At 45.7% G+C, this 27,746-nt stretch overlaps 1 protein-coding gene across 1 annotated transcript in view; it reads left to right on the forward strand.

Annotated features, from left to right (window-relative positions):
- Positions 1-477: 477 nt before the first annotated feature.
- The window catches only part of ESPNL (espin like), a 40,177-nt gene continuing 12,908 nt past the window's right edge, over positions 478-27,746 (forward strand). The window contains exons 1-5 of the mRNA XM_053304673.1: positions 478-778; positions 2,887-3,077; positions 15,139-15,325; positions 18,475-18,657; positions 19,438-19,569. Of these exons, the coding sequence (XP_053160648.1) occupies positions 485-778; positions 2,887-3,077; positions 15,139-15,325; positions 18,475-18,657; positions 19,438-19,569 (987 nt within the window). The 5' untranslated portion in view covers positions 478-484. The remainder of the gene's footprint in view (positions 779-2,886; positions 3,078-15,138; positions 15,326-18,474; positions 18,658-19,437; positions 19,570-27,746) is intronic.

Raw genomic sequence — 27,746 nt, forward strand, 5'->3', positions numbered from 1 at the left:
ACCACCAGGAAATACAAATACACACACACACACTGCAGGGCTTTTCTGTTTTCATCCATTGATTAATTTGAATCTCGTTTTTAATATAGAAAAAGATAAAATAGGCTGTGAATGGTTTTAGGGGTCCCTCAGGAAAATACTTCTAAAAGAACTAGACTTGATAATTTCATCACAGATGTTTCATTTTCAAGTCTGCCATACCTTACAGTTATAGTACAAAGCTTGCTTTATGTTTTATCACATCACTTTTTCACAATTTGGGAGTGAGTGTCATGAAAGAAAGGAGAAAATCCCCGACTCCGCAAGTAGCTTTTATTCATTTTCTCTCACCGATAATATGCCCCTTCTCTGAGTCCCCTTGCAGTACATATACTCCCTGCAGTGCCTTACCAGGTAACCAGAGACACATACCATCTGCTTGGCTGGTACATAAACAAGAGACAAAGTACAAGCTTCCAGTAAAGGCAACGGCAAGACTCCTGAGATGGGAGACCACAGGGCAATTTTAGCTGCCAAGGAAGGAGATTTGACTACCTTGAAGCAGCTGCATGTAGATGGTGCTTTGCGTCGGAATATCACTGACAGCTTGGGAGCAGGTCTGGTCCATCATGCGTCACGAGCAGGCAGGCTGGAGTGCCTCAAGTTCCTTGTACTTCAAGCAAAGCTTCCCAGGAATCAGAGAGCGAACAATGGTGCAACTCCAGCACATGATGCGGCAGCCATGGGCAACTTGGCCGAACTGCAGTGGCTGATCAAAGATGGAGGGTATAGCATGCAGGTAAGGTGGCTGCCAAACAAGGCTTCCTAAATGGCGACAACAGAAAGTAGGACTGAGCTAGAGGCTTGCTTTCAGAAAAGGTCATTTGTCTTTCCAGTTGGACATGCATGCAGTGTCTTTATCCATCTTGCTACTTTGGGATTATTCTGGTTTACCAGCAATCTCTTTCTCCAAACAGCCCTAGAGGCTGAGCTGCCATCCACAATCTTGAAACTTGGGTGTTTACTGAAAACTAGCAACTTGCCACTCATCGTGGTAGGTGGTGTGTATGTGGAAGAGGTGTGCTTGTCATAATGCAACGTACTATTGGGTGAGTGCATTGTGATGGGTGCATGGAGGCACCCATTGTGCGCCTTGCAGGATCTCTTGTCATTGAGAGTCTCAGTGATGAAATTCTTGAGGGGATCCACAATCCAATGTTAGGGTTAGAGGGTATATTTTGTTCTCATCATAACAGTGTGTCATAAATGCAACACTTTGAATAGCAACCATTCACTTATAGGGGAGAAACTGCACAGATGTACTTGGGGACACTATTGAGGCGATGCATATACTTGTTCTCTGTCTCTCAACTATTTTGAATCAAGTTTACCTCATCTACAGAGCCCCACCTTTGGTTCTATTTCCTGTCCATGCTAGTGTGTGATGGGATTTGGGGAACTGGCATTTAGAAAGAAAGAAAGAAAGAAAGAAAGAAATAGCTCCAGCTGCAGTTTGCTGCATATGCTGGTGACAGAGATAATCTAGGAACACAATAATGTACAAACTGTACAAATACACATAATGTACAAATGTAACTGATGACCATCTACTCTTTTTATTATATGTACGTTTCCATCTGTTGCCATTTTGGAAAACTGTTATACTGAAACTCTTCTTTTTTTCCTGGATCTCCTGGCCTGCCAGTTGATGCAGTTTTTGTTAGAATATAAAGTACTGAGTATCTTCAAGATGAGGACATGAAATACAAGCATAGGAGCATAAAGGCATATCTTCATTTAGTTGCTTTAATGGTTCTGTTTAGAGGTTAGTCCCAGGGCTGGCATCAGCACATGGCATTCTTGGGCCTGCGGAGTGCCCACTGTGATGCCTGCAGTGCCAGTGTGCTCCTTCCTGCCTTCCTTCCAGATGCATGCATGCACCTTCCCACTGGTGCTCCTTTCAGCACTGCAACCTCCCATTTAATTCCCCCATAATGCTCCTAAAACAGAATTGTTCAGGAATGGCACTGCATCGGTGGAACGATGGGGGAATTAAAATGGCAGCTCTAGCTGCCAGGTGCTAAGAGCAGCTGTTGCTTGTTGCCAGGTAAGCCCACCATGGCTAACCTTTGGTGCTGAGATGACCACTGCTACTGCCCAGTAGCTGCCCAGTAAGCCAGGCACAGCCCACCCACTTGGGAAAACATCAATGTAAGAGGGGGCACAGCCCACTCACATTAGAAAGTATCAATGTAAGAGGGGGTCCTCTGGAGGGCACTTCCCCCAGTTTCCCCTCAAGCCTGGAGTTGCCACTAGTTGGCCAACAAAAATGCATAATCTTTAAGGATACTTCTTTGCTTTTCCTCTAGAGAAGCTGGATCAAGAACAGGAGCTGACTGAAGTAATGGTTCCTTTTGCATGGCCCTGCCTAAGTATTACTGGTTTTTAAACAGAAAGCTGTTAATGTATTTGCACCACAATTTATCCTTCTCCTTAAGTATTATTTACATCATCCAGATGTACACAAACACTTTAATTTGCACTTTACCTCCTGTATTCTAATGAAAAGCCAGTGACATGTACAGTGGCTCAGCATGTGAATCATCCCATCTGAGAAGGAGTCCCCATACCACTTGCTAGACATTCTTGGAGGTGGCAGCACCGATACACCCTACATAAGAACACAAGAAAAGCCCTACTGGATCACGCCCAAGGCCTATCCAGAGGCAATCTTTCCCCTGGACCTTGGGGTGCTGCTCCGTGGCCTCCTGTCTCCAGGAGGGCCTCCAAATGTCCTAGGGGGCCTTCCCAGGAGCCTTGTAAACTGGCCCTGAGAGACATGCTGAAGTGAGGAGGGTGAGGCTTTACAGATGACTATTCCCAAACTGTTTATCCTTCTCTTCACAGGAACAAGACGCTTCGGGGGCTTCTCCACTCCATCTGGCTGCTCGCTTTGGACATTCAGAGGCTGTTGAGTGGCTGATCCAGGCTGGCTACAATCCTGCAACAGAGACCCGGGAGGGAGCAGTGCCAGCCCATTATGCAGCAGCCAAGGGAGATCTGACCTGCCTGAAGCTGCTGGTTGCTGCAGACCGAAGGTAGGCAAAAGCACAGCATGCCACTCCCTAGCTTAAAAAGCTGAGCAGGGGTCAAAAGTTCACAGCCTCTGTTCTACAGTTTGGTTTTGGAGGGAGAAATATACTGGTTTGATATGGGGGGAGATTGATTTGATTGGGTATGTTTTTAAATAATGGAGGGAACTTGAATGGTGTTGGTTGGTTGGTTTGGAAAAAATGGAGGGGAAAAGAGAATATAAGGAGGTTGCTTTCAGCAGAGTTTAGTGCAGAGAATGCACGTTGGAGAGCTGAAGAGCAGTCAAGATAAGGCTGTCCCAGTCAGAGAGAATCAGAACTAGTACTGTAAAGAGAGCTGAGATATCACTGGAAGAGTGGTGACTCTCTGGAGGACCAAATCACTCCTAAAGCAGCTGAAGAAACGGTCTGGAACTGAACCCCCAGAACTGGGAAGGAAGAGCAGGACCAGAGGCTGAGCAAGGGACAACCCAGGCTTGCTGCAGAAGCTGACTAAGGGGGCTTGCAAGAGGACCCTTGGTCAAGACTCTGTGTTAGGGCCCAGTATTCGTATCTATCAGGATAGATTGGATGTGTTTTTCTCATATTTTAGTTCTTCCTTGGCCTCATTTCGTTGCTGTTTTTTTCAAGAACTGTTGTTTAGAAACGAACCTGTTCAACAAAAAACCAAAAACTTACATAGCAGGAAGCAGGCTAAATTAGAACTTGCAAGAAGCTATTTATATGTGAGAGAGCATTCAAAAATATCATCTCCTACCCACAGCCTAAAATGGAAAAGGCTACTTCAGGATTTGTGCGCCTTTTTCCATTGCACATATAGACAGGCCATAGTGCCAAGTGCAGGTGGGGAGCATTGGGATATCCACGGAAGATGTCATGACAGGTGCTCTCTTGACGCTAGGGGTGTGCATTTCGGAATTTTCTTGTTTCGATTTGTATCCAAATCAAAACATCCCCGTTTTGTTTTGTACCCAAATTTTCTGAATCCAAATCAGCCCTGTTTTGTTTTGTAGCCAAATTTTCCGAATCCGAATCCGAATTGATTTGGATTTTTAAAAAGGGTCCCAGGGCAAAAAGAGTGGGTGGTGGTGGTAGTAGTGTCCAATGGGTGGAAGCTACCACCCAAATTTCAAAGGAATTAGGCAAAGGGGTGATTTGTGTGTGTGTGTGATTTTTTTTTAAGTTTACACATCTTTAAGAATTTTCCCATAGGGGATAATGGGGATTCCAGCAAATGTATCGCTTCAAATCAAGGGGAAAGGGATGACCCAGAGCAGAGTGTGGTGGGTGGTAGTGCCCAGTGGGGGCAAGGAAACTTCCAGAATTATTTCAAAGGAATTGGGCAAAGGGCTGATCTTTTGTGATTTGTTGAAGTTTACGTGTCTTTAAGATTTCTCCCATAGGGAATAATGGAGGTTTCAGCAGCCCCATAATTCCACTTGGGGAGGGTGAGGGGTTGTGTAGTGCACATAGGGTGCCAACCACAACCATACCCACAAGCCTGTGGGGTACTGGGTTTTGTTGTTTCTGAGATGTTAATTGTAGATTCTCTGGTAGCATATGAGATTTTCAGTGAAAAACAAGAATCCACTCTCATATGCTACCAGAGAATCTACACTCAGAACACCACAGAAACAGCAGAACCCAGCACCCCATGGGTTAGCAACCCTTCCCCTGGCCAATGTGGGGTCAGTAAAGAGTGGGAAGAAGCAAAAGAGCCAATGGGGAACAAGGAGGGAATTGTCAGCAGGTCAGCCCGTGATTCAAGTCACCGATCAGAAGGCTGGAAGGGTGGGAAATTCAAAGAGATGTCAAACACAAAATGGAGACTGACTCAGAGATCACCACAAAATGGAGGTCCGAAACAACAAAACGTTTTGTAGCCGAAACGGGGTGTTTTGTTTTGTATACAAAACTTTTGGATCTGGAAAATGGGTGTTTTGTTTTGTCTACAAAACACCCGAAACAGGCTGTTTTGGGTACAAAACGTTTTGTATCCGAAACGTTTCGCACATCCCTACTTGACGCGTCCTTTTCTAATCTTGGGGGCCAATAAGGTATCATCTGAACTCTGGCCTGTGGAGAGACTATGTGAAGAAGCGCCAATACCTTTGAAAGCACAAGGATAAGTAGGTCAGCAGGGTGGAGTTTTCCTTGGTGTTTTGTTTCCATGCCACTGTGTTTCCAGATGCTCTGCATGTGTTTGTCAAGAACACAAGTGGCCGGCATTTGTGATCTTTATGGAAGAAGACCAGTGTTCCTTGTAACAATAATTCCCAGGTGGTGTTGACTACAACTCCCAGCATTCCCAGCTGTGATGGTCTTTGGCTGCTGCTGATGTAAGTTGTAGTCAGCAACATCTGGGAATCCCTGTTAAAGGGAACACTGAAGAGGACTGTCTTCTGAAAAACACCACCACCACCACCTGTCTCACTGTCCTTATCCCCTTATTGCTCAGAATCCTTTTCTCTAAAGAATGCAGAAATCCTCCATGACTGGGAAAGGATTGCTTCTATCTGTTGAATTCTCCAGGATAATGCACATTCGCAGGGGCACAGCAAAGCTGGAATGAGCCCTGGGACAAAAAAATGAAGATAGGCCCCTGCCCCACTTCTTTGGGGAGTGGGAGAGCCAAGAGCAAACTGTAGCCCAGCTGGTGACCCCCTCCCTTAGAAGCCCAGGGACATTTGTGCCCCCCATTCAGTAACAGCTGTGCCCCTGCAAATTCGGCCCAATGAACTGAGCTATAAAATGAAGGAATAAATAGTAAAGACTTGGCCCAGAGTTAGGCTAGTTTTGGACAGAGGGATAGTATTGACTCTTTGATTGGTTTCACTTTCACTTTCCTACTATCAGAGGGTAAGGTAACAGCATGGGAGCAGAGCCAGATCTGGTGGGTCCCCTCTCACCCTGGCAGTCATAGTGCATGCAAGGGTGTGGGCTAATTTAACAGTTGGGCCCCATAACTTTTCTTCCACTAAATGTGCATGTGCTGGGTCTACGCCTTTAGCCTCTTCTCTTCCCAGCAGCATCTGACTAGGTGCTACTTCAGGCCTAAAACTCATGGCCAGCTCCAGAAGTCCACAGAATAGGGTGCTTACCCCACTAAGGGATAATTTAGAGGCCTCTCAGCAAGTACCTGAGAGCAACCTTATCTTGTCACCAAGCAGTCCACACTCACTTACTTACTTATCCTTCCCTTCTCCAAATATTGTTGGCTTTACCATTCTAAACTATTCAGACATCTCTTGTATTAAGAAACCATCTTCTAACTAACAATAAAGAGGCATCCTCTGACTGGGATGGTGCTGTAGCTCAGTGATCGAGCATCTGCTTTGCATGCAGAAGGTTCAATTTCTGGCATCTCCAGGTGGGGCTGGGCAAGACTCCTGCCTGAAACCTTGAAGAGCCACTGCCAGTCAATGTAGACAATATTGAGCCGCCAGCCTGGATTGCTTTAAAAGGGGCTTAGATAAATTCATGGAGGACAGGTCTATCAATGGCTAGTAGTCTGATGACTGTAGGCCACCAGCAGCCTCAGAGGCAAGATGCCTCTCAATACCAGTTGCAGGGGAGCAACAGCAGGAGAGAAGGCATACCTTCATCTCTTGCCTGTGGGCTTCTCAGAGGCATCTGGTGAGCTACTGTGTGAAACAGGATGCTGGACTGGATGGGCCTTGGGCCTGATCCAGCAGGGCAGTTCTTATGTTCTTATGACCAATGGTTTGACTTGGTACTGTGGTGGCAGCTTCTTATATTCCTATTAAGGAACATGAACCTTTTCTCCTTTTTTTTGTCAAATCCCAGACTTTGATCAGGTATCGCTTTAAGGTGAAACCATAGTGATACATTTATTCACAAGAGCCTTTGGATGGGGCAGTTTCTAAATGTAATAAATAAATAATCAGACAGCAAACTCACAAGTGCTTTTTCACATCAAGTGCTAAGGTACTTTCCCAAAGCTATGGATTCAGTATGACACCTCTCTCTCTCTCTCTCTCTCTCTCTCTCTCTCTCTCTCTGATTTCTATACCGCCCCTCCAAAAATGGTTAAAGCAACTGAGCTTCCTGAATGCCAGCATTGTAGTAGCACTGCTTCTGTACACTCATCTCACTCTCTCCCAGTCTACTAATCAGATTCAAGCCCTGCTAGCTGCATTTCCCACACGCAGCAAACAGCCATTCTACAAGCTTCTCTTACTCCACCTCCCCTCCACACGCCAGTATTTTTGCTCCTCGTGTTTCCCTGAACAGGAAGCACAGAAAACAGCCTAGAGACTGGTGATCCTAATAGATAACAAGTCTCTGATGGCCTTTGGGTGAAAGATGAGCCCAAGGTCTCCTGGAGGGAATTGTAACAACACACGGGGGACTGTAGTAGTCACTGCCTCTTGGTAATTAGAAATTTGAGCCTCTGGGAATAACAGAGAGGCATGTTGGAAAATCCATCCAAATGATAAGCATGATGCTGAAAGAGTATCAGAAAGAGAGTGGTGGTCACTGGCAAGAGGAGATTCAAGCACTACATGCCCCATAGGGATGCGGTTATGTTAATGAAATTGCTTGGTGTGATTGATGAACACCCCTAAACCTGTGTTCTGGCTTGCGTGGGGGAAATTAGCTTGGAAAGGACAGTTTCAGGTCAGCTTTACATTTGCGCAAAGTTGTGAGCCCAGGAAATGATTGGACTGAGGCAAGATTTAAGTTTCAAAATCAAAATAAAGTATTTATTGTAAGGAGGGACACAGCAGAAAGAAATGTGTGGTTAAAGCAATATTACCATTAAAGTCAGAGGCATAACAAGGTTGGCTTGGGCCCAGAGACAAGATTTTAAAATGACCCCGCCACCCGTCACCACCTTCCTCTCCTTCTCCTGGCCCAGTGCAGACTCTGCTAACTATCCCAACTAGTTAAAAAGTGTAAATAACAGCACAGCAGAACCTAATTTATTGCCGGACTCCCTTAGACTTAAGGCAGTTTAGATAATTAAAATAACAGTGGGGTGTGGTGGGGGGAAACACACACACACACACACACACACACACACACACCCCTAATAGCCTGGCAGAATAGATAAGTTTTCAGAAGTTTCTTAAAGGACAGAAGGGAGGGGCATTAGGAATCTCAGGAGGCAAGTTGTCTCAAATAAATGTGAGGCTGGATGGGATGGGATACAGAACAGGCAGAAAGCAGATTATAATCATGCAGGAAATGAAATGACCGTGAATGGAACCTTGCAACTACTGACCTCTCTCCAATTTGGGAGAGCTAGAAAGAAAGGCTTCTTCTTCTTCTTCATGTATACTTTTAAAAGACCCATAGGATCTCATGTGCCAAGGACAAGTCTGTAATGTTGAAGTGATTTCTCCACTCTCTTACCTACCTTTGCATGTTAAGTTATTAAGAGTCAAAGAACAGTCTTGGATGTTAAAAGGCGGCTGATAAATGGAGCCCAGGAACTGTGAAAAGCACACACTCGTCACCCTTCCCCTGTGTGTGCCTCCCCACTTCTGTTTTCATAACAGGGGGAGGAAGGGGGAGCAGAGCGTCGCAATTAAAAATGAATAAAAGCCCTTCACGACGCTCTGCTTCCCCTTCCTCCCCTCCGTTAGGGAAACAGAAGCGAAGCCTGGGCGGGGGGGAAGTGGGCAACCGGCCATAATAATGCCCCAAATAATGAATCAATATGCCCACTCCCACTGCCAGACATGCAGCTGGCAGGCGGGAGGGGGGAAAGCGGGCCATGATGCCCCCAAATGAATCAATGCCCAACACGAGCAGCACTCTCAAGCTAACCTGAGGGGCCTGAGTCCTGCTGCGGCTCCTCCATCTCCATAACAGAAGAACTGAATTTTTTAGAAATGGCTAGCCTGGTGGCTGGAGAGGCTACAATTGACCTCCTCTTCCTTGCTCTCGTGGTCGTCGTCCAGGAAGCCGAGCCGACCCACCCATGTCATGTGCCTGCCTTCCCTTTCTTTATCACGTGGGGTGCCGCCAGCCAATGGATGAGGAAGAAGGAGGAGCTGACAAGGGAAAAGGATGGAGAGGGAGGGGCAAGGAAATACGGCACGCTCGCACGAACATGGAGGAATTGTTTTTTAAAAAATAGAATAATTCATATTGAAGGAGCTGTGGCAGGCACTGGGTGGGAGGAGGCACGTGACATGAGAGCCAGCATGGTGTAGTGGTTAGAGTGCTGGACTAGGACCGGGGAGACCCGAGTTCAAATCCCCATTCAGCCATGAGACTTGCTGAGTGACTCTGGGCCAGTCACTTCTCTCTCAGCCTAACCTACTTCACAGGGTTGTAATAATAATAATAATAATAATAATAATAATAATAATAATAATGTCTCTGGAGGGCCCCCCCAGAGGCCAGGGCCCCTAGACAGCTGCCTCCCCTTGCCCGATCATAGTTATGCCCCTGATTAAAGTTATGTTCAACTGTGTTTTAGCTTAAAGTCCTAATTGTGTAAATTCCCAGGCAGGGAAGAGAAAGAAGCTTTTAGAGAAGGAGGCGGTTGGGTTTAAGAAAAGGGGATAGGGATAATGCTGGGCCCAGCAAGGGGCAAATGTTCATATCACCTGATCTGGACGAAGGGACTTCAAGGCTCCTGGAACAACTGAAGGACTTGGTCCTCAGGGACAGCTCGGTCAGAGGCAGGGATGAGAAGGTTGGAGGGGTTAGTTGATAGAAGTGAATCATGAGGGTGCTTCCTCCGTGGGACCAGCTTCCTATGTTGCTGAGGAAGACTGGGCAGATCTGGAAGAGCAAGAAAGCCAATCTGGGGGTGGTACGAAGAACAGGACACAGCCTGGCATGGTGGCCTGTGAACAGTAAATTGCTCAAGCAGCTGGTGACTCCAAGATAGCTGGCAAAGAGCACACTGGATCATGAAACTGTTATACCCAAAAACATATCCTGGGGGGACATTCCAATTGACTTTTATTGTTGAATAGGTATGTTGGGTGGAACCAGCAAGGATTCCATTGTTGCTGATCGCTCTTCCTGGGTGTAACAATGTGGGAATTGCCAAGGCTGATTGTCATGAAAATAGAGTGCATAGATGTGTGAAGAGGAAATCTGCATGGACAGCGAGTCCAATAATCCAATCAGTACTTTTAATGGGTGCAAATCTAGGTCCTTATCGCTGACTCAACCTCTTCCATGAGGGGGGAGATTTACCTCCATGAGCCTTGTCTGCATTCTTCCTGCTGAGTTAATTGGTGCATGAGCTTGCTGCTATCCTTTACATCCCTACTGTCTTCCATGAATTTATCTAAGCCTCTCTTAAAGCAATCCCGGGTGGGGGGGCGCTCCTGGGAGCCGGCAGAAAAGCATTGCTAGTAACAGTTACTCCAGGCCTGATCCACAGGCAACTGAAGGAAGCATACCCAATGCAAAATACCCAATGTGAAATCTCCAAATAAACATAGGGGCACACTTTTAACACCCAAGTTCTCATGGCAAGGATCACTGCTTGACCCTTCACTTCCCACTCTGGTTAGACATTGCTGAAGGCTTTATTGTAGCATTTTTGTGTTGTTGTTGTTTTTTAATTCACTGGTGGCCTATGACCTCAGCATACCAGAGGGAGAGCACCAAATGGTGCCTTCCCCAGATATGCCTCTTTTTTTGTTTGTGGTTATAATAATTACCACTACTAGGGATGTGCACGGAACCGGCTGGCCAGTTTGATTTGAATCTGAACCAGATTTGAACTGTCCTGGCCTTGTCCAGTTCCTGTCAAACGAGTCCGAACCAGTTCATGGACAAGTTTGGGGATCTACTCATAAAGGAGAATCCAGAGAAGATTCCCCTTTATGAGTAAAAAGGAAGGGGGGCTTCCTAGAGCTAAAGGGGAGTCAGGGCTACTTACTTTAATGGGCGTCAGTGTCACTAAAATGACCTCTGCACATGTGCGGAGGCTCGGGCTGGAGACCTGGGCTATTCTGGAGGCGGTCGGTGGAGGGGAGCTGCCACCAACCCCTTAAAGTAAGTAGTCCTGACTCCCCTCTAGCTCTAGGAAACCCCCCTGCCCTTTTACTCCTAAAAGGGAATCCTCACTGGATTCCCCTTTACAAGTAGACCTCAAACTGGTTTGAACCAGTCTGGCTCAAACTGGGGCCAGTCCAGTTTGAAACCAGATCGGTACCGCCTTTTGGGGTGCCGGTCAGGTTCAAGCCTGGTCCAGGTGTTGCTGCTACAAAGGAGGAAGTGGCGGCAGAGGAGCTGGAGGACAATCGTGGAATGTTTTTTTACTGAGAAGTAGTCAAACCACTGTTCACTGAAGAGCTGCTCTGATGGCAGTGAGTGGTGGTCAGCAGAGTGAGGGGTGGCAACCTGCTGCCCTTCTGGTGCCCCAATAATTTACTGCTTGAGGTGACCACCTCACTTTGCCTCATGGAAACTGCCCCTGGAAGCAAGTCCAGAATGTTGGAGATGGTACAGCAGGAGAATAGGAGAAGGGGGAAGAATAGCTGCCAAGTGACAAGGCACAGGCTCAGGGCACAATGGCTAAATTACATGTAATGTGAGATTTCCACGAGTCCATCCTCAACCCCCCCTCCCTTTTTTAAAAAGCAGCTGCAGATGATTGGGGCTGTGTCACGGAAGGGGAGGGATCTAACCCTATGACCCTTGGGCCAGTTCTTGAACTTAAATTGCACTCCCCAGCTGCTATTTGGTACAGAGGGGGAAATTTAAGTGCACTGAAGGGTTTAACTCACTGTTGAGGTTCTCCGAAACTCTACACATTAGCTTTTGATCATTGCTAGTGTGGCAGAGAAAGAAGAAAGTGCCAAGCAGCATTCTGGCCAGTGCAGGTTTATATTCATACTAGCCGACCCCACACAGAGCATCTGTGCGCTCTTTGGGGCCGACGGTTACCTCCCCCGTCGCACCCTCTGTCTCAGTCTTCGGCCAGCCCATGCCGGGCCCAGGCTGCCAGGCTGAGTGCCACTGCTGGGCCCGCCGCCACCTTGCCACCGCGGCCGGGCCTGCCGCCACCACCTCGCCACCGCAGCCGGGCCTGCCGCAGCCTCACCTCGGCGGCTGGGCCCGCCACCGACCAATCCTCCTGGGTGTGCCTCAGCCTATCAGGCGCCTCCGCCACTCAGCCAATCAGCTGGGCGCCGGGACACACATTCCAAGGCGCACCCAGGAGAATTAAATATCTACAAGCCGACCCCACAACAAAGCATTTGTGCGCTCTTGGGTGCAACTACCTCTCTCTCTCCACCCACCCCCCCGTCTCCGGCAGGGCCGAGTGTGGCCGCCGGCGCCGGCAGGCCGTGTCCCCCCGCCGCGGCTGCTGCCGGCGGGCCGAGTCCCCTGCTGCCGCCGCCACCAGCGGGCCAAGTGCCGCCTTAACTGGGCCAGGCGTTAATTCTCCTGGGTGTGCCAGCCAATCAGGCGCCCCCGCAGCCCTGCCAATCAGCTGGGCTGCCGGGATGCATTTTTCCTGGGCACACCCAGGAGAATTATATATATAGATATTAATGTCTGTTGATAGATTTTTAAAGCCTTGTGTGGAAATGCTCTGAGAGTCATAGCTAGTTAGTGTCTATTCATGCGAGGCAGCAAAGCAGCAGCAAGTAATGTATTCTCATTCACTTGCTATCCAGAGGAGAGGGCGACAAGCTAGAGATAGATAGAAGGAACACTTCTGCCCTCTGCTGGCAATGCAATTAATTGAACATGAGGTCCTGTATGAAGCACATCTATCATAATGTTGTGTAATGGTTCCAAGCCTGGGTTGTTTTTCCCACTTCATACATATCTGCTTTTTCTACAGCACACAAGGATTAATTGGAACTATCTGGGCTGGGTGCAGAGCGTCTGCACCTCTTGTTCTTGGCTCCTTGTTCCCAGCCCTCCCCGCTCCAATGTCTTTTTTCTCTGGCCGGCCATCTGGCCAACCACTTTTTCCAGCTGGCCACTGCCCCCCCACCCCACTCCCCGCCGCTTCCCCCGGCCTCCACTCCCCTCCCCCCGGCTGCGGCTTTCTCCCCCGCCCCCGGCTACTGCTTTCCCCGGTGCCACTTTCTTCAAACCCCTCCCCCCGCTCTCCCACCACCTTCTCGCTTTCCCTGGTGCCACTCTCTCGCCTGTCCATCCATTTCTGCCTGTTTGCTTCCCCCTACAGCAGCTCGCTCACTAAAACTCTCGCTAGAGCTGCCATGCATGGGATCAGCTATACACACACACACACACACACACACACACACACACACACACACGTCCATTCATATGAATCCAGTACAAAACATTTTTAAAAAACATTTTATCCCCCCTTTCCTTCAGGTTCAGGGTAGTTCACATAGCTGCTCTTCATTTTTGCCTTCACAAGAACCCTGTGAAATAGGTTAGTTTGAGAAAATGCAACTGACCCTAAGTCACCCAGGGAGCTTCAAGGGTACGTGGGAAATCTGAACCCTGGTCTCCCTGGTCTCCCTGGTCTGAGTTCAATACTGGTTTGAGTTTGATACCAGACCAAGCTACCCAGGTTTTCCTCCTACCTTGCTTCTACACAACTGAAAATTGGGAGCACACATAGCTCTCAAACCTGGGTAGAACACAGTTTTTGATTGTGTGAACGACCTCTTTATGTTCATCACATCTACAATCTCTGTACAGTGTACATAGGTACAGTTATTCACACATTGTTTTCAATGCACATATAGAGCTACTCTTCCTGTCTGTACCCTGCATTGGAGGGGGCCTGTACTTTAAACATGAATGCATATTTTAACTTTTAAAATGAATGCATTTATGGACATTCACACAAAACATGTACATGCGTACATGTATCGCTACGTATGTACAGCTTAATTTCTGAATAGGGCTTCTTTCAAGGGGTAAAGACAAACTTACTATAAAAACAGGATTCACAGCAGGTCCTGCAGCTTCTGCCCAGCTTCATAGTTTGAACGACAGACATACATACCAGCAAATCAAACACTGGTGCAACTGTCAGTCTTCCTGCTCTGCTGTGCTTGAGGTGTGGGGCCCACTTCCCATTCTTATTTTTTAAAAGTACTGCATGCATGTTATCCATTATATCAATTTTCTCCTTATTAACATTAATGTTATTAATTTAACGGATTCTTTTTGAAAATGCAAAACTATCTAGGGATTATTGGTGGGCTCTTGCTGACCATCACCATTGGTGCAACTCTTCAGCACAACCATTGCTCAGCAAAGAGCTGCTTTGAGATGGTCCTCTGCCTCCTCTCTTATCCTTGTGCTCCTTTCAAAGATCAGATTAGCTCCTCTCCTCTCCTCCTGTTCCTTGCAATGCTTGCAAGATGCACAAGAAGAGAAGAGGAAGCAACCTTGCTGGCAACCTTGCAAGGATTGGTTTTGAAAGCAGGCCCAGTCAGCTTCTGCTATACACTAAAACTCACATTGCCATCCCACCCCCCAGAGCGTGACCCTGGATAGGAGAAGTATCTTTGGATTGAATGCAGTCAGGGTACTTCCAAATTTGCTGCACTACTCTGGTTCATACATTACACAGAACCGTGGGGCCAATGGACCCTTGGTTCCGTGCTCCTTCCCCCCGCTCGTATGTGTTCAGACGTTGGGGAGAGCGTCTCTCTGCAGTCAGCGAGATTGCAGAGAGTTGATGGAGCTGGTTGTACAGGCTTCTGCCTTCACAGAAGGACAGCCCACACAGCCAGTTGGGCTACAGTGAGGGAGAAGCTTCTTCCCTCAACTCCAGCTCCTTGGGGCCCAAACTGTGGTGCCAGTGTTTGTACATAACGCTGGCACCACAGAAATGGACTTTGCGGTGGCAGTATTCCACTCTGACCAAAGGTTCGGAGTGGAGTTTGGTGAGGGAAACCACGGGTTGCTTTCCCCTGAGAAATAGAGTTTCTATTTCCCCAGGTTTGGACGTTCAGGTTTGGAAACCGGAGGTGAAGGGACCTCCGGTTTCCTGTTACGTATGAATTGGGCCTCTAAATGTGATGTCCATCTTTGCCTTAACTGAGGCTTGATTGCTGAAATATCACTTCTTTGTGTCACCATTACTTCTAAAGGCTGTATAATTCTTCTCCAACAGTTGTGTGAACAAGCAGACTCAGAGTGGAGCTACCCCGCTGTATCTTGCCTGCCAGGAGGGCCACCTCCACATTGTCCAGCTCCTGGTGAAGGACTGTGCAGCGGATGTGCACCTGAGAGCCCATGACGGCATGACAGTACTTCATGCAGCGGCCTGTGGTGGCCACTATGCTGTTGTCATCTGGCTGGTAAACCCTGCATTTTGCATTTTAGATAGCATACATGAATATGCTCCTTTAGGTTATTGGCCTCATAACCCATTTGTAAAGAAACGTTTGTTCAGTCCTGGAAGACACTGAGCCTTCTACCCAGTGAGCTCAGCTTTCTTTGTTGTGCCAATGCAGGTCTTCCCTGACCTCACTCAGGCTTTCCCAATCTTGCCTCCTTTCTCCAAAGCTATGCTCACTTTCCTCTGCTCCTGTGAATTTTTTCCTGACAAAGCAGGCACAGGCACATTATAGATAGAGAAATGTGAACATGTCTCTGTGTGTGCGTGTTTTAAGGCTGTTATTTTAAAAATTGAAATGTTTAATTTTCCAGGGGACACCAGGAAATATACAAATTCTCATATGCCAACTGGAAAATTTGATGCAGATTGCTTTAAGGTAGTTTGTTGGAGGCATTGATGGATATCCAGGATAATGTTATGGACACTGGAAAGTGTTTAATGCATGTGATGGGGCAGGGGTGATTTTCACCAATCTCCTCTTCCCTTTGCAGCCTACTGTGCTTCCTAAAAATATGTCCCTGAGGACTGTGGACATTAGGGAGGTGCACAAACCGGTTTGGCAGTCCTTTTACAGACTGCCAAAGCAGTTCGGAAGTCTGGCGTTCGGACTGGTTTGGAGGCGGGGCTTACCTTTAAGGAGCAGGGAGGGTGCCCATCCCACCCGCCACTTTCCCCCCACTGGCGCTGCCTCCAAAAACACTGGTACAGGGCTGCTGCATATCTCCTTGCAGCCTCGGTCAGCATTGTACCGGGTGGCTTGTACACGTTCCGGCCACTTCCGGTACGATGCTGACCAGGGCTGCAAGAAGGTACACAGCAGCCCCATGCCAGCATTTTTGGAAACAGCACCGGTGGGTGGGGGGAACGGGCACCCTCCCTGCTCCTTTAAGGTAACCCCCCCACCTCCTAGGAGTGGGGTGGGGGTGTTACCTTTAGTGGGCATGCACAATGTTAGCCTGGATGTCAAGTGACAATTTTATACATATTTTATTTTAATGCATACCAAAACATTAAAAAATCAGAAGTTATAAGAAAAGCATACTGAAAAGAATATCAAGGAAGTCAAAGACCTCATTTTTGCTCTTAGCGACAACACTATGATGTATCAATACATTAAAAAAAATCAGTGATATACCTAACTACAGGGCTTCATATTGTGCAATGGCATACTGTGCAGGGAAACACCAATGACTGCACATGTGTAAACACCATTGACGGTGCTGTGCCGAGTGTGTTTGGGGGCATTCTCCATCATAAAGTTACGCAAATGCTGTTGTGAAATTTGACGCCCATTGTTTCCTATAGGCGTTGTGTCACAACTTTGATCTGCACAACTTTATGATGGAGTGGTAGTACCCTAAAGCACAGCACCATTGGCGTTGTTTCCACATGCACACGAGCATCAGCAGTACTGCAGCTGTCAGTGTTCCCCTGTGCAGTATGTCAGTCACTTTTATTAACAGCATCCTATCAGATGACTTCTGGAAATATGTGATTTTATTGATTGTATACCAAACCTTTAATAGCCAATATGTCTTAGTAGGTTTGGTTTTCTGTACTGCATATAGTATGAACATGCAATAGAAAGCAAGTTACAGAAACTGGATTTTCACTCTCTTCCTGCTTTCCCCCAGCCAAAGAAGTGGAAAGACAGTATCAAAGTTAGTAGGCCATGCAGAGAACACTTTGTTCCTTTTAGAATCAGACCATATATGCTTAACCATCTACGCATCTTAGTAATATAGATGGATAGTTTGCATGAAATTGCCTCTGAGTTACACAGTTTCTACTGACTGGACTCATATTAGCCATTAAATGTGCAGATTATAACTCATAATCGTAAAGTGTAAAATTGATTTAAGCAGAATATTAATCGTTCTTGCAAAGAGATGATACAGAGCTCCATTACCTTGCTCCATCAGTTTGCAAATTCATGCCACTATTATTCTGTGGAACTTTTAAAGCTATGGTTTGGATTTTATTATTGTTTGGTCCTGCTTATTTATCAGTTTTAAAGGGTTTTTTGTTGTTGTATCTTCTTGTTTTATCTGATATGTTTTGTTCTGTAAGTCTTTTTGTTTCCATTGATTAAAAGCAGGGCGTAAATAATTAAATAATATTAAAAATAAAATTTAAACAACTAGGATGCCATTTTATCCAGCTCTTCAATAATCCTCCTATTTGGAGTATCCCATAGGCAGGTCAGGTAAACGAGAGTGTAATGCAGCTAGTTTTCTGTATAAGATTGTTTTCTCTCCTAACCAAATTGTAGGATTTTCACTGCACTGTGTACAGCACAAAGTAGTTGGCATCCAGTTCCAAAGTAAGTGGTGCCAGATATACTTCTGACCTGGAGCAAGTCTTTCCATTACATGCCTTGTTACTTCATGCTCTGTGTGAGACAAGGTGTCTTGTGTTGTGGTACGAGTAAATCAGAACCACACTGAAGTGCTGACGATTAATGCCTGTGGGTGAATGGTGACTGATTGTTCACTTCCCACTCTGAATAGCTCCTGGTTGATGACTGAAGACCAGTTCACCTGATTCACATGGTTGGGTACATGGCCCTGCCTTGGTTGCACATTACATTGACAGATGGGATATCTGAGGGCCTAGTCTCAAAACCACTCCAGCGCAGGATAACTGCGGGGGAAAGCCAGTCCATGTTGACTTCTAGCCACTCCTAGGGCATGAAGAGTTGGTCCAGTGCACCTGCTTCTATGCCAAAAGGTGCATGCATTGTGTGGCAATGGGAGCTCACTACCACTGGATTCAACACAGTTACCACACACTGAAATGACTGTGAGAAAAGGCCCTCTGTTGTTCCCCAAGTGTACAAGCTGCAATTTTGTACAGACCACCACAAACTGACTGCAAGTGGATTATATTATGGTGTGCCTAATTGTGTCCTCTGACAGGCAATCCATCGCTATGAGCATGCTGATCTAGGCCAAGAGGGTGGCAAGTCAGTCATAAGCAAAATTATCTTGTGAATCGGTCCTCAACTGCTGTCAACAGCTGAAAACAGCCGGTGTATGAAAGGAATATCCATCACAGAATTTTCATTTTACTTCCATTATCTCCTCTCCATCTTTTTCTTTTGTGCAGGTGACCTTCACTGATGTCAGCCTTACTGCACAGGACGAGGAAGGTGCCACTGCACTCCATTTTGCTGCCAGAGAGGGACATGCTGCTATCGTGGACAGGCTGCTCCTTATGGGTGCTGAGGTGATGCTGGACCACTGGGGAGGAACCCCTCTCCATGATGCAGCAGAGAATGGGCAGCTGGAGGTATTTTGTGATACCATGGCGAGACATGCAATTGGGGGGATATAATGGCTCGACCAGAATTCAATCAATGACATAACTCATCCCCTAACATTGACTCTGTCTTCTGAATTTGACCACCAGAAGATCGCCCCTGCGGTCAGTTTGCAGAGTAGGCCAAACTTTGTTCTTTAAATCAGGAGTTTTCAAACTGTTCATATCAATTCAGCATCCATATCTATGAACTGACTCAGTATAAGGCAGTTTCATAGGTTAATAATAAGAACACACAATAGCCTGACTGAATACAGCCATCTTGCTGATGCTAAGCAGGTCTAGGTCTTTTCAGTGTCTGCATCAGTGATCACTGTCATGACACTTAAGGCATATGTATGCCATGTAATCTGCCTTAGTGTCACGACAGAAGAAAGATGGAATATAAATGGAATGAATGAATGGTGAAATGGAATGAATGAATAGTGAAATGGAATGAATGAATGGTGAAATGGCTATTATGAATTTTCTGTCACAGAGTCATCTTTATCTGTGAACACCATATCCATCAACAGGAATGAAACTGATATGATCAGTTAGTATGATAAGCTTATCTTGTAATAATTATTACTTCAAATAATAGTTTGACCTGATCCTAAGTTTTTGCCTTTTTTGAAAATGGTTGCCCAGCTGTGCACTTTGCATTAGTAAAAGCAAGACAGACTGCATATATGATTCCTTCACATACATATAAGTGGATTGCATTGATCAGAGTGATAGTGGTTATTTATGTACTTGTCTGCATTGCAGTGCTGTCAAACGCTGATCTCCCACCAGGCAGATCTAGAGGTCCGTGATGGGGATGGTTACACTGCTTGGGAGCTGGCAGAATACAATGGACACAGGCAGTGTGCGCGTTACCTACAGGAGGCAGAGAAGCTGGTAATTTAAACATTATTTTTTGAGCTACAGAGATTTTTATCTTTTGTGAACCTCTGAAAACACAAAAGGGGCTTCTGTATTGCAAGCCTTTTAAAATGCATGTTGGCACAAAAGAGAAGATTACAGCATCATGAGGAGGGTAGTTCTGCTGGCTTCTAAAATGCTATATCCCTTGTTAGAAATGCAGTCTTAGAAGCCTTTTACAAATGAGACTCCTTTGAAATAAGGAAACAATATATATGTCATTGTTGGTTATAACAAAATATAACAACTGAAATATTTAGAATTTGTAATATCTATTGAAATCTATTAAGTTTATTAAAAGAGCATACACTTTCATGGACTATCATCTATTCCCTTCAGTTGCCAGGAGGGAAAACAAGCAATTGAAGTCTATGAAGTGTTTAGAATCAGTTTTCCTCTGCCTTATTTTAAAAGTACAGTTCTGTATATTACACGTAAGTATTTGTATATTACACATAAGGAAGGGTCCCCCTCAGGATTCTTTCCTGCATATTTTGAATATGGATTGATATAGGGGTTTGACAGTTAGGATTGCTTGCTTTGAGCAGTCAATTCTGCCTAAAGCTATTTGGGGAGGTTTTTCTTCTTCTTCAATATTTTTCACAATATTAAATAATTAAAACCCCCAGAATTACTTTCAAAAGTGACCTGGAGACTGATTTTGATTTCTGGATACTCCAGGCCAGTCTTGGAGGGTTGGTAACCCTATGCTTGCTACAGGAATACAGAAGTGCTAAGTAGCCAGAGAAATATTAGTCATGGGGGCTGCTTCTGTGGTGATGTTAATTTGCTTCATTTGGCTAGGGCTAGCCCAAGACATTTTGCTACGTGAGTGTCAAAAATCTGTTAGCTCGGCTCACCCAACAGGATTTACAACCCCCTTCAGCACTCCCCCTGTGAGTTAACAGAAAGCAGCAGCGAAGCTACACAAAGGAAAATAAAAGGCTCACAAAGAAAATATTAAATGAATTAAGTCCCCCTGAACTGAACTAGGTACCCCCCTCTAACAATAACTGAGCAATAACTGAAAAGAAAACACAGAGCGAAGAATGAAAGAGCGAAGGACACCAGAAACAAGGAATTAACAGAACAAAGCAGGAAAGCATAAACAAGGCACACTGGAATTTGGAAAAGTTAGGAATTCAGAATAGCACACGGACTGCGGTCAGCGACATTGCTAACAGCCTCTGAGCAATTGACAGACTGCTAAATATATATGGTTCAAGAGAACCAGCAGCCAATCAGGCTTCTCTGAGTCAGCACTTCTGCTTCCTCTCTTGTTATCTCCTGCGCCTGCGTAACTCCCACTGAGCTTGCCTCTTGAGACGCCTTCTCAAGACAGGTGAAATCCCAGGCTCCTCCTCAGAAATCATGTCTGGCAGCTGTTCCGAATCCTCAGCTCCAGAGTCTGGTCTCCCTGCCAAATCCTGTTGCTGTGCCTCTGAGCCGTCACTAGTAGGCAAATCCTCCTGCTCTGACTCTTCTGAGTCAGAAGTCTGAGCCATGACAGTGAGTCAGCTCTGTCACTGCCACCTCTCCATTCTGCTCTGCCCCGTGCGTCCCTCCTACACCAGCTTATTTGAATGGGGGAGAGGAGGATGTAGTGGCTGTGGGCATGTAGTGGCGATGGAGCAGCTTGGTAATAATGGGCAGCTGCTTTGTCATACTCTTCCCCTTGGCAAAGGTGGGGGCAGAAATGGGATGTGGGATGGGGCAGTAGCAGCAATTCTTCCTCCACCTCACCTTAGAGCGGTGGGAGAAGGGGGAGGAGCTGTCATATTCCCCTCTCATTCACTGAGGAGAGGGGGAGAAGCTACCTCAGTGGGCACCTTCTCTCGTTTGGCAAATGCCCCTTCTTCCCAGAGTCTTCTGCCTTATTGCAGGGGATTTGGGGAGGAGTTGTGATGGGAAGGGCAGAAGGAGACAGGGCACCACAAGTCTTTCAGTTGCCTCCATGAGCCTCCCACATCACCGCTGCCTTCCCCCAAACTCCTCTCGAAGGGAGGCATTTAGGAGAAAGCAGGTGCCCCTGTGAGAGGGTTATGGCAGCAAGTGAGAGACTCGCAATGCTCTGCTTCTGTCTATCTTCCCCTTTACACTTCCTCTCAGAGTGGTGGCACAAGGGACTCAAAACTGCTGCTTCCTCCCATAGATTATTGGGCAGGAGAGGGTGCCACCCCTGATAATCCACTGCCTGAGGCAACTGCCTCAGTCCACCTCATTATGAAGGCGGCCCTGCACTAGCAGCAGCATGATATATCATTAGACATATTTCTCACTGAGTAGTTCACAACCCTTTACAGTCCTTCGTTCTGGGTGGCCATACCCTTTTGCTTGTGTTCCCTGAGAGCTTGTGGCCATTGCCTCACCAAGCTCCAAGTTATCGAGCAGAGAGAAGAGAAATGTGTCTTCACATTTCAGTCTTCAGCAGCAGCGGAAGGCTGGAGCGAGAGCAGGCTTGCTCCCTGCTGCAAGACTGAAGGAATCCAATCTGTGCCCCTCCTGCCTTCTGCAGCTATTTTTGGTTTGCCATTAGCAGAGTGGAAAATTTCGCTGTGTATGTCCCTGACACTGGGTAACTGGCAAACGTGTTGCAGAGCCTACTGGTAGTCTCTGCTACAATTAGGACATGAATAATACTAGAAAGCAATTAGCAAGCAACTGATGGAGAGATAAGAAGGGGTCCAGAGGAGGAGCTCAAACCGCTTTCTTGGATGAGAGTCTCCAGATAAGCACCTAGATTTCTACAGGTTTCCACAGTGGGGCTCTCATAGAGAAGTGCAATGGGGCATCAGGATGGCACTGCTGTTAACTTGAGAAGCTGCCTCTGAAATCCTAATCAAGTGCTTAGGTTTCACTGAACAAAGCGTAGTAAATCCTTGCTACCGCCTGAGATTTGGAACGGGTCCTTCTGAAACCAGAGCCCCCTGTCACATCACACTCAGTTCCCCACTAAAATATTAATGGGGGGAAAATCTGTCCTGGAAACTCTTTGGTCCTGTCTAATTAAAAAAATGCTGCCCACATGTGGACCTGGACCCAGGGGCTCTCGACCTCTCTCGCCAACATCTTGGAGCTGTTGTGTGTGTGTGTGTGTGGGGGGGGGGGAAATAAAGCAATGAAGAAATAAGTAAATTAAGGCAATTTAATGTACATTAAATTTCTGCCATACTGCAATCCCCAACAAAAACCATGCCTCATCTAGGTAGGGAAGCTTTCACATTTCCTAGCTTCCTCTGTTCTACTGACAATGATTCAGCCTATCAGTGTATAGATCAGCTCTTGAATCAGAAGCAGGCCACAATCCGTTTTGACCTGCTCACAGCAGGTTAAGAGGAGGATGCATCTCTAGGGACTACTGCCTTTGACCATTTGGTTAATGCCTTGTTTATTACATTTAGTTGTGTGATTAAATGTAATAATGTGATTAAGACTATTCTCAAAGAAGAGAGGAACATTAGATTTTGTACAAACAATAGGCCCATTCACACCTTATGTCCAACACTCATACAATGAGTATACAGTGTACACAGCTAGAGATCTGTATATAACTATAGTCATTCACATGTTATGCTGAACGCAGGTTCAGAAATACACTTCTTATCTGTACCATGCATTTGAAGGGCCTGTATCCAGGTTCACTTTTAAAAGTGAATGCAGGTAGAGTCATTCACACAAACACAACCTATGAGTGTGCAAACATCTGTACACGCATACAGCATAATGTCTGAATTGAGCTAATGAGTATGGTATTGCTTGGTGTAGTTTATATACATATGGTGTTTCCTCCTACCTTGTTCCAAAGCTGGGTACGGAATCTGGGTGCAATGTGCTTGTCCTACCCAGCTGGGGCTTAGCAAACGATCAAGCTCTCCCCCTCCTACCTTGTCTCTAACTCACACATGATGAGAAAATGGGAGCTCATGTAGCTCCTGGACTTAGGTAGGAGTTTTCCCCTGCCCAAGTTCTGATCATGAGAACCAGCTGACTTACCAGGCCAACAGAAGCATTTTACCAGTCCCACTCCTTACTTCAAATTTAACACATATATGTTAGTTTATTTCATACCAAGTCTGTGGGATGAAAAAGGACCTATCAAATAAACCAATCATATCTGGAAGTGCAGGATTCAACAGTTCTCCAGGAGGAGATGCAGAAATTGAACACCTGTCCTGAAAATTAAGAGGTTTCTGAACATGAGTCCAGGCACTTAACTAGGAAGATGTTTACCTGTGGTTTTTAGCTAGGTCACATGACTTATGATGTGTGACAGGTCTCATGTCATAACTAAAGACTGCAGGTAAACATTTGTGCCAGTGCTAATGTGGTACCTTTAGTAGATGCCATGGAGCTGAAGAAATGGCCTTGTTCATTGGACATGCTAAATTGATCATGGTGCTTTTTAAAACACCAGCTCCAGAGATGTCATCATTGTTCAGAAGTCCCAACACATGATGCATCCTAGCTGATTTCTAGCTCCTTTGAAGGAATTGTTCAACTTTTAGTAGAACTAGCCAAACTGCAACTACTACTACTAGTAGTAGTAGTACTCATATAGTCATTGGGTCCCAGTAAGTGAAGTTTTAGGGCAGGCTGTGTTGTGTCAGGTGGGATCAAGTCAATGCAGCTTAATATAATATTGATGAAAGATGCAGTATCAACTGAAGAAACATGGCCTTCTTGAACAGTATCTTGTGTTCCAGGTTAACTGTACTGTTGTAAAAATGTGTCATTTCTCAACCAAAGGCTTACATCACATGTTTACTATAGCAGTTTTCTTTGGAATGTGTGTTAGAGAAGGAAACATTCATAATCCCATTGACTACTAGATCCAAGAAACGCCATTGGTATGGAAGTCACCGCAAGTGTCAGAGCCAAATCACATACAAAAAAAATGTTATAATTAAATGGACCATGTTTCCCAACCATCTGTGAGCAAAAGATGGTGCCTGTTTGTGACCATTTGCTCTTCTCAGTAGGCTGTTAAATAGGAGTTCTGTTCTCTGCCTTTGCTGTAATTAGTAGGAATATATAATCTTTGGAGATCAGAATCAAATCTGTCTGGTATGGCCCAATTGAACCCTTTCTGGCACAAACTGAACCATTGTTCAGGTTGAATCAGGGCAAATTGGGTTAAATGGGTTTCTGAAGGCCACCTTGCTTCAAATCAGGGCTAAAGCACAAGCTACCTGAAACCCTCTCCTGAACCCTATATTTACTAGTTAGGCCTCCCTTATACTTCACTTTTGCTCCTGGCAGCAAAAGAGCAGTGGCTTCTATGACTTTGTTTTTAAAAAGATGCTTCTGGAAGAGGTTTGTTGTTGTTTTTTAAAAAAATCTTGCAGTCCTAGTAAGAGCACAGGAAATCATAGTTTTTTCTGAGGCTGTGATCATTGCAGTAGCCCTGGAAAAGACTATGATTCCCAAGAAATCCCGTTCTGTTTCCAGAATTGCAGGGTGTTATTTGTTTTTAAAAGCCCACCTCTTCCAGGAGTGTTTTCCAAAGTGAAGCTGTGGCAGCCACTGCTCCCTCACTACTGGGAGTGAAAATGAAGTTAGTAATGGTAAGTACAGTGGTCAGAGGGCAGTGGCTTTGGGTGGCTGATGATTTTGGGCCTGGTTTTAAGCAATTGCTTCAGATTGGGCTACCCAGCCACTGATTCAAATCAGCACCACCTCTAAAGCACCAAGGCAGCCTCCGAATCGAATAGGGGCTGTTTCGCACAGCCCTAGTAATTGGTTCCACTGTACACTGTTGACTGTGTTGAGACAGGCTTTGTTCACTAACATCCTCAGCTAGAATTACATGTTCTTTTCAGGACCTTTGCCACAATGGTTTGATCCTGTTTCTTCCTCACAACAAGTACACTTTTTGTTCCATCATAGGCCATTTACTTCTTGCATTTGTATGATGTCTTCACAGCCAGCATGGTAGCATTTTTCCACTGGGAGACTGTTGCAAGAGGAATCCTTTGCAGCATTCTCAACAATGCCTGTTTTGGGGATAGCAATATTTTCTTCTGCTCTCATTTGTATTTGGTGCTGAAAGTAGTTCAGAGGTCATCTAGTTCAACCCTGTTCCCTAATCCATAAAGGTAAATTGTGCCATCGAGTCAGGGTCGACTCCTGGTGACTACAGAGCCCTGTGGTTGTCTTTGGTAGAATACAGGAGGGGTTTGCCATTGTCATCTCCCATGCAGTATGAGATGATGCCTTTCAGCATCTTCCTATTTCGCTGCTGCCTGATATAGGTGTTTCCCATAGCCTGAGAAACATACCAGCGGGGATTCGAACCGGCAACCTCTTACTTGGTAGTCAAGTCATTTCCCCGCTACGCCATTAGGTGGAAACCTCCCTAATGTGTAGGATACAATAAAACAGATTTAGCTTAGACATTAGAAGGAATTTCTTCAGTAAGAACTGTTCAACAGGGAAACAGACTGCCTTGTGCAGTGATGGATTCTCCTTCACTGATTTTCAGATAGAGGCTGGATGCCTTTCTGTCAAGGATACAGTCCTGCTCTGAGCAGGGGGTTGAACTAGAAGGCCTCCAAGGTCCCTTCCAGCTCTAGAATTCTCTTAATCAGTACCCCATTGAAAGCATCTCTGGTGCCTACCCAGCCATATCTTGAAAGACTCCAAGTTGGAGATACCACAGTCTCCCTTGGAACCTTGTTTCATTGCTGAACTTATCTATCCTGGTTAAATGCTGGTTAAATTGAGTGATTTGATCAGGATTGCCTTGAAATTCTGCATTCTCATAATCAGCTCCATGAGGGCCCCTGATTCTGATTAACTTTTGAACCAGGATCCTTGTTATTGTGAGATAGCAGCCAAAGAAAGGAACATCTGTTGAAGACTAGTCCCTGCACTAGCAGAAAATGTTGACAAGTTGCACAACATTCACTGTTCAATAGTTGTGGCATAACAGTTGTTGCACAATGCTCATTGTACAATAGTTGTTTCTCAACACTTGTTGTGCGACCTTGTATATTTCCTGCAGAGGATTTTCAACAAATGGTTGTGCAACATCACAGAGCATCATAATTTTTCACAGCTGTGCAACATTCTTGCATATGTGCAACTTTTGTTTGTTGTACTAGCACAGCATTAGTCTGGATAGGCTATGTTTGGTGTCTGATTGTATGCACAGCCTGCCTGCAAAGTTGACATGAGGCAGACTCTGACTGAAGATTCAGCACTGAGTATATTTCAAAAGCACAGTTGATCTTGCGAAGGTGGCTAAAGTTAAGCTGACGTGAGTGTGAGGGCATTACTCTTAGTTATTCTGTCAGTTGTTTTAATTTATTATGAATCAGACATTTTGTATTTACTCTTTAGGCTCTTGTTGCTGCTCCAAGAGCTAATGAGAAAATAAATGGTAATTACATGCTTAGGAAAGGAGGAAGAGCCTTCTCCTGGAATAATGTTTGAAAAGCTAATTTTTCTAGCAGGGTGGTAGCAATAAGTACCTCCCTGAACCCTGTTAATTGCTCTGAGTTCATTAGTCTTATGGGTCATTATTTCTAACCCCTTAGTTAAATTACACTTTTGAAATCTATCCCTGTTAATCCATTATATCCATATATAATGTATGGAGGCTGATCTGATGAGAGACGTTATTCATGTGTGTAAGGGCCAAACCGCATCTGGTGTGGGAGTTCCATTGTCGCAGATCTCCCAAGTTTCTTTTAAACTGTAAAGCTGGCAAGGGGCGCCCTCCCCCCCAATTTTGTCCAGAGCAGTGGCACTGGGGAGGGTTGTTTAACTCTTCCCCCCCACACACACACTGTTTCCTTGATCTAAATTGCCCCCCAAAGTTGATAGAAGCATAAGGCAGGTACTGTATCTCCCCCACCCCGGCCTTTGGAGATAATAGTAGCTTTAGGGCGGGAATAATTTGTTCCAGAAAGATTTAGCTCTAAAAAATAAGCGGGGGGAGAGGGGTTGGTTAAAAATCCCTTCTCCCGGTGCTGCTGCTCAGATTTAAATAAGGTCCCCCTGCACCTGCTTTAAAGTTAAAAAAGCAAACAGTCACAATATCTGATCCCAAATCTCCTGTGTCAGATGCAGTGTGTGGCCCTTTCGGGGGGGGGTGGGATCTGAAAGAATTCAGCATCTCATTGTGCACTGGGGCTTGGGAAGAGGAACTG

Source organism: Hemicordylus capensis, chromosome 3 (assembly GCF_027244095.1).
Source record: "Hemicordylus capensis ecotype Gifberg chromosome 3, rHemCap1.1.pri, whole genome shotgun sequence".
Taxonomy (NCBI): Eukaryota; Metazoa; Chordata; class Lepidosauria; order Squamata; family Cordylidae; genus Hemicordylus; species Hemicordylus capensis.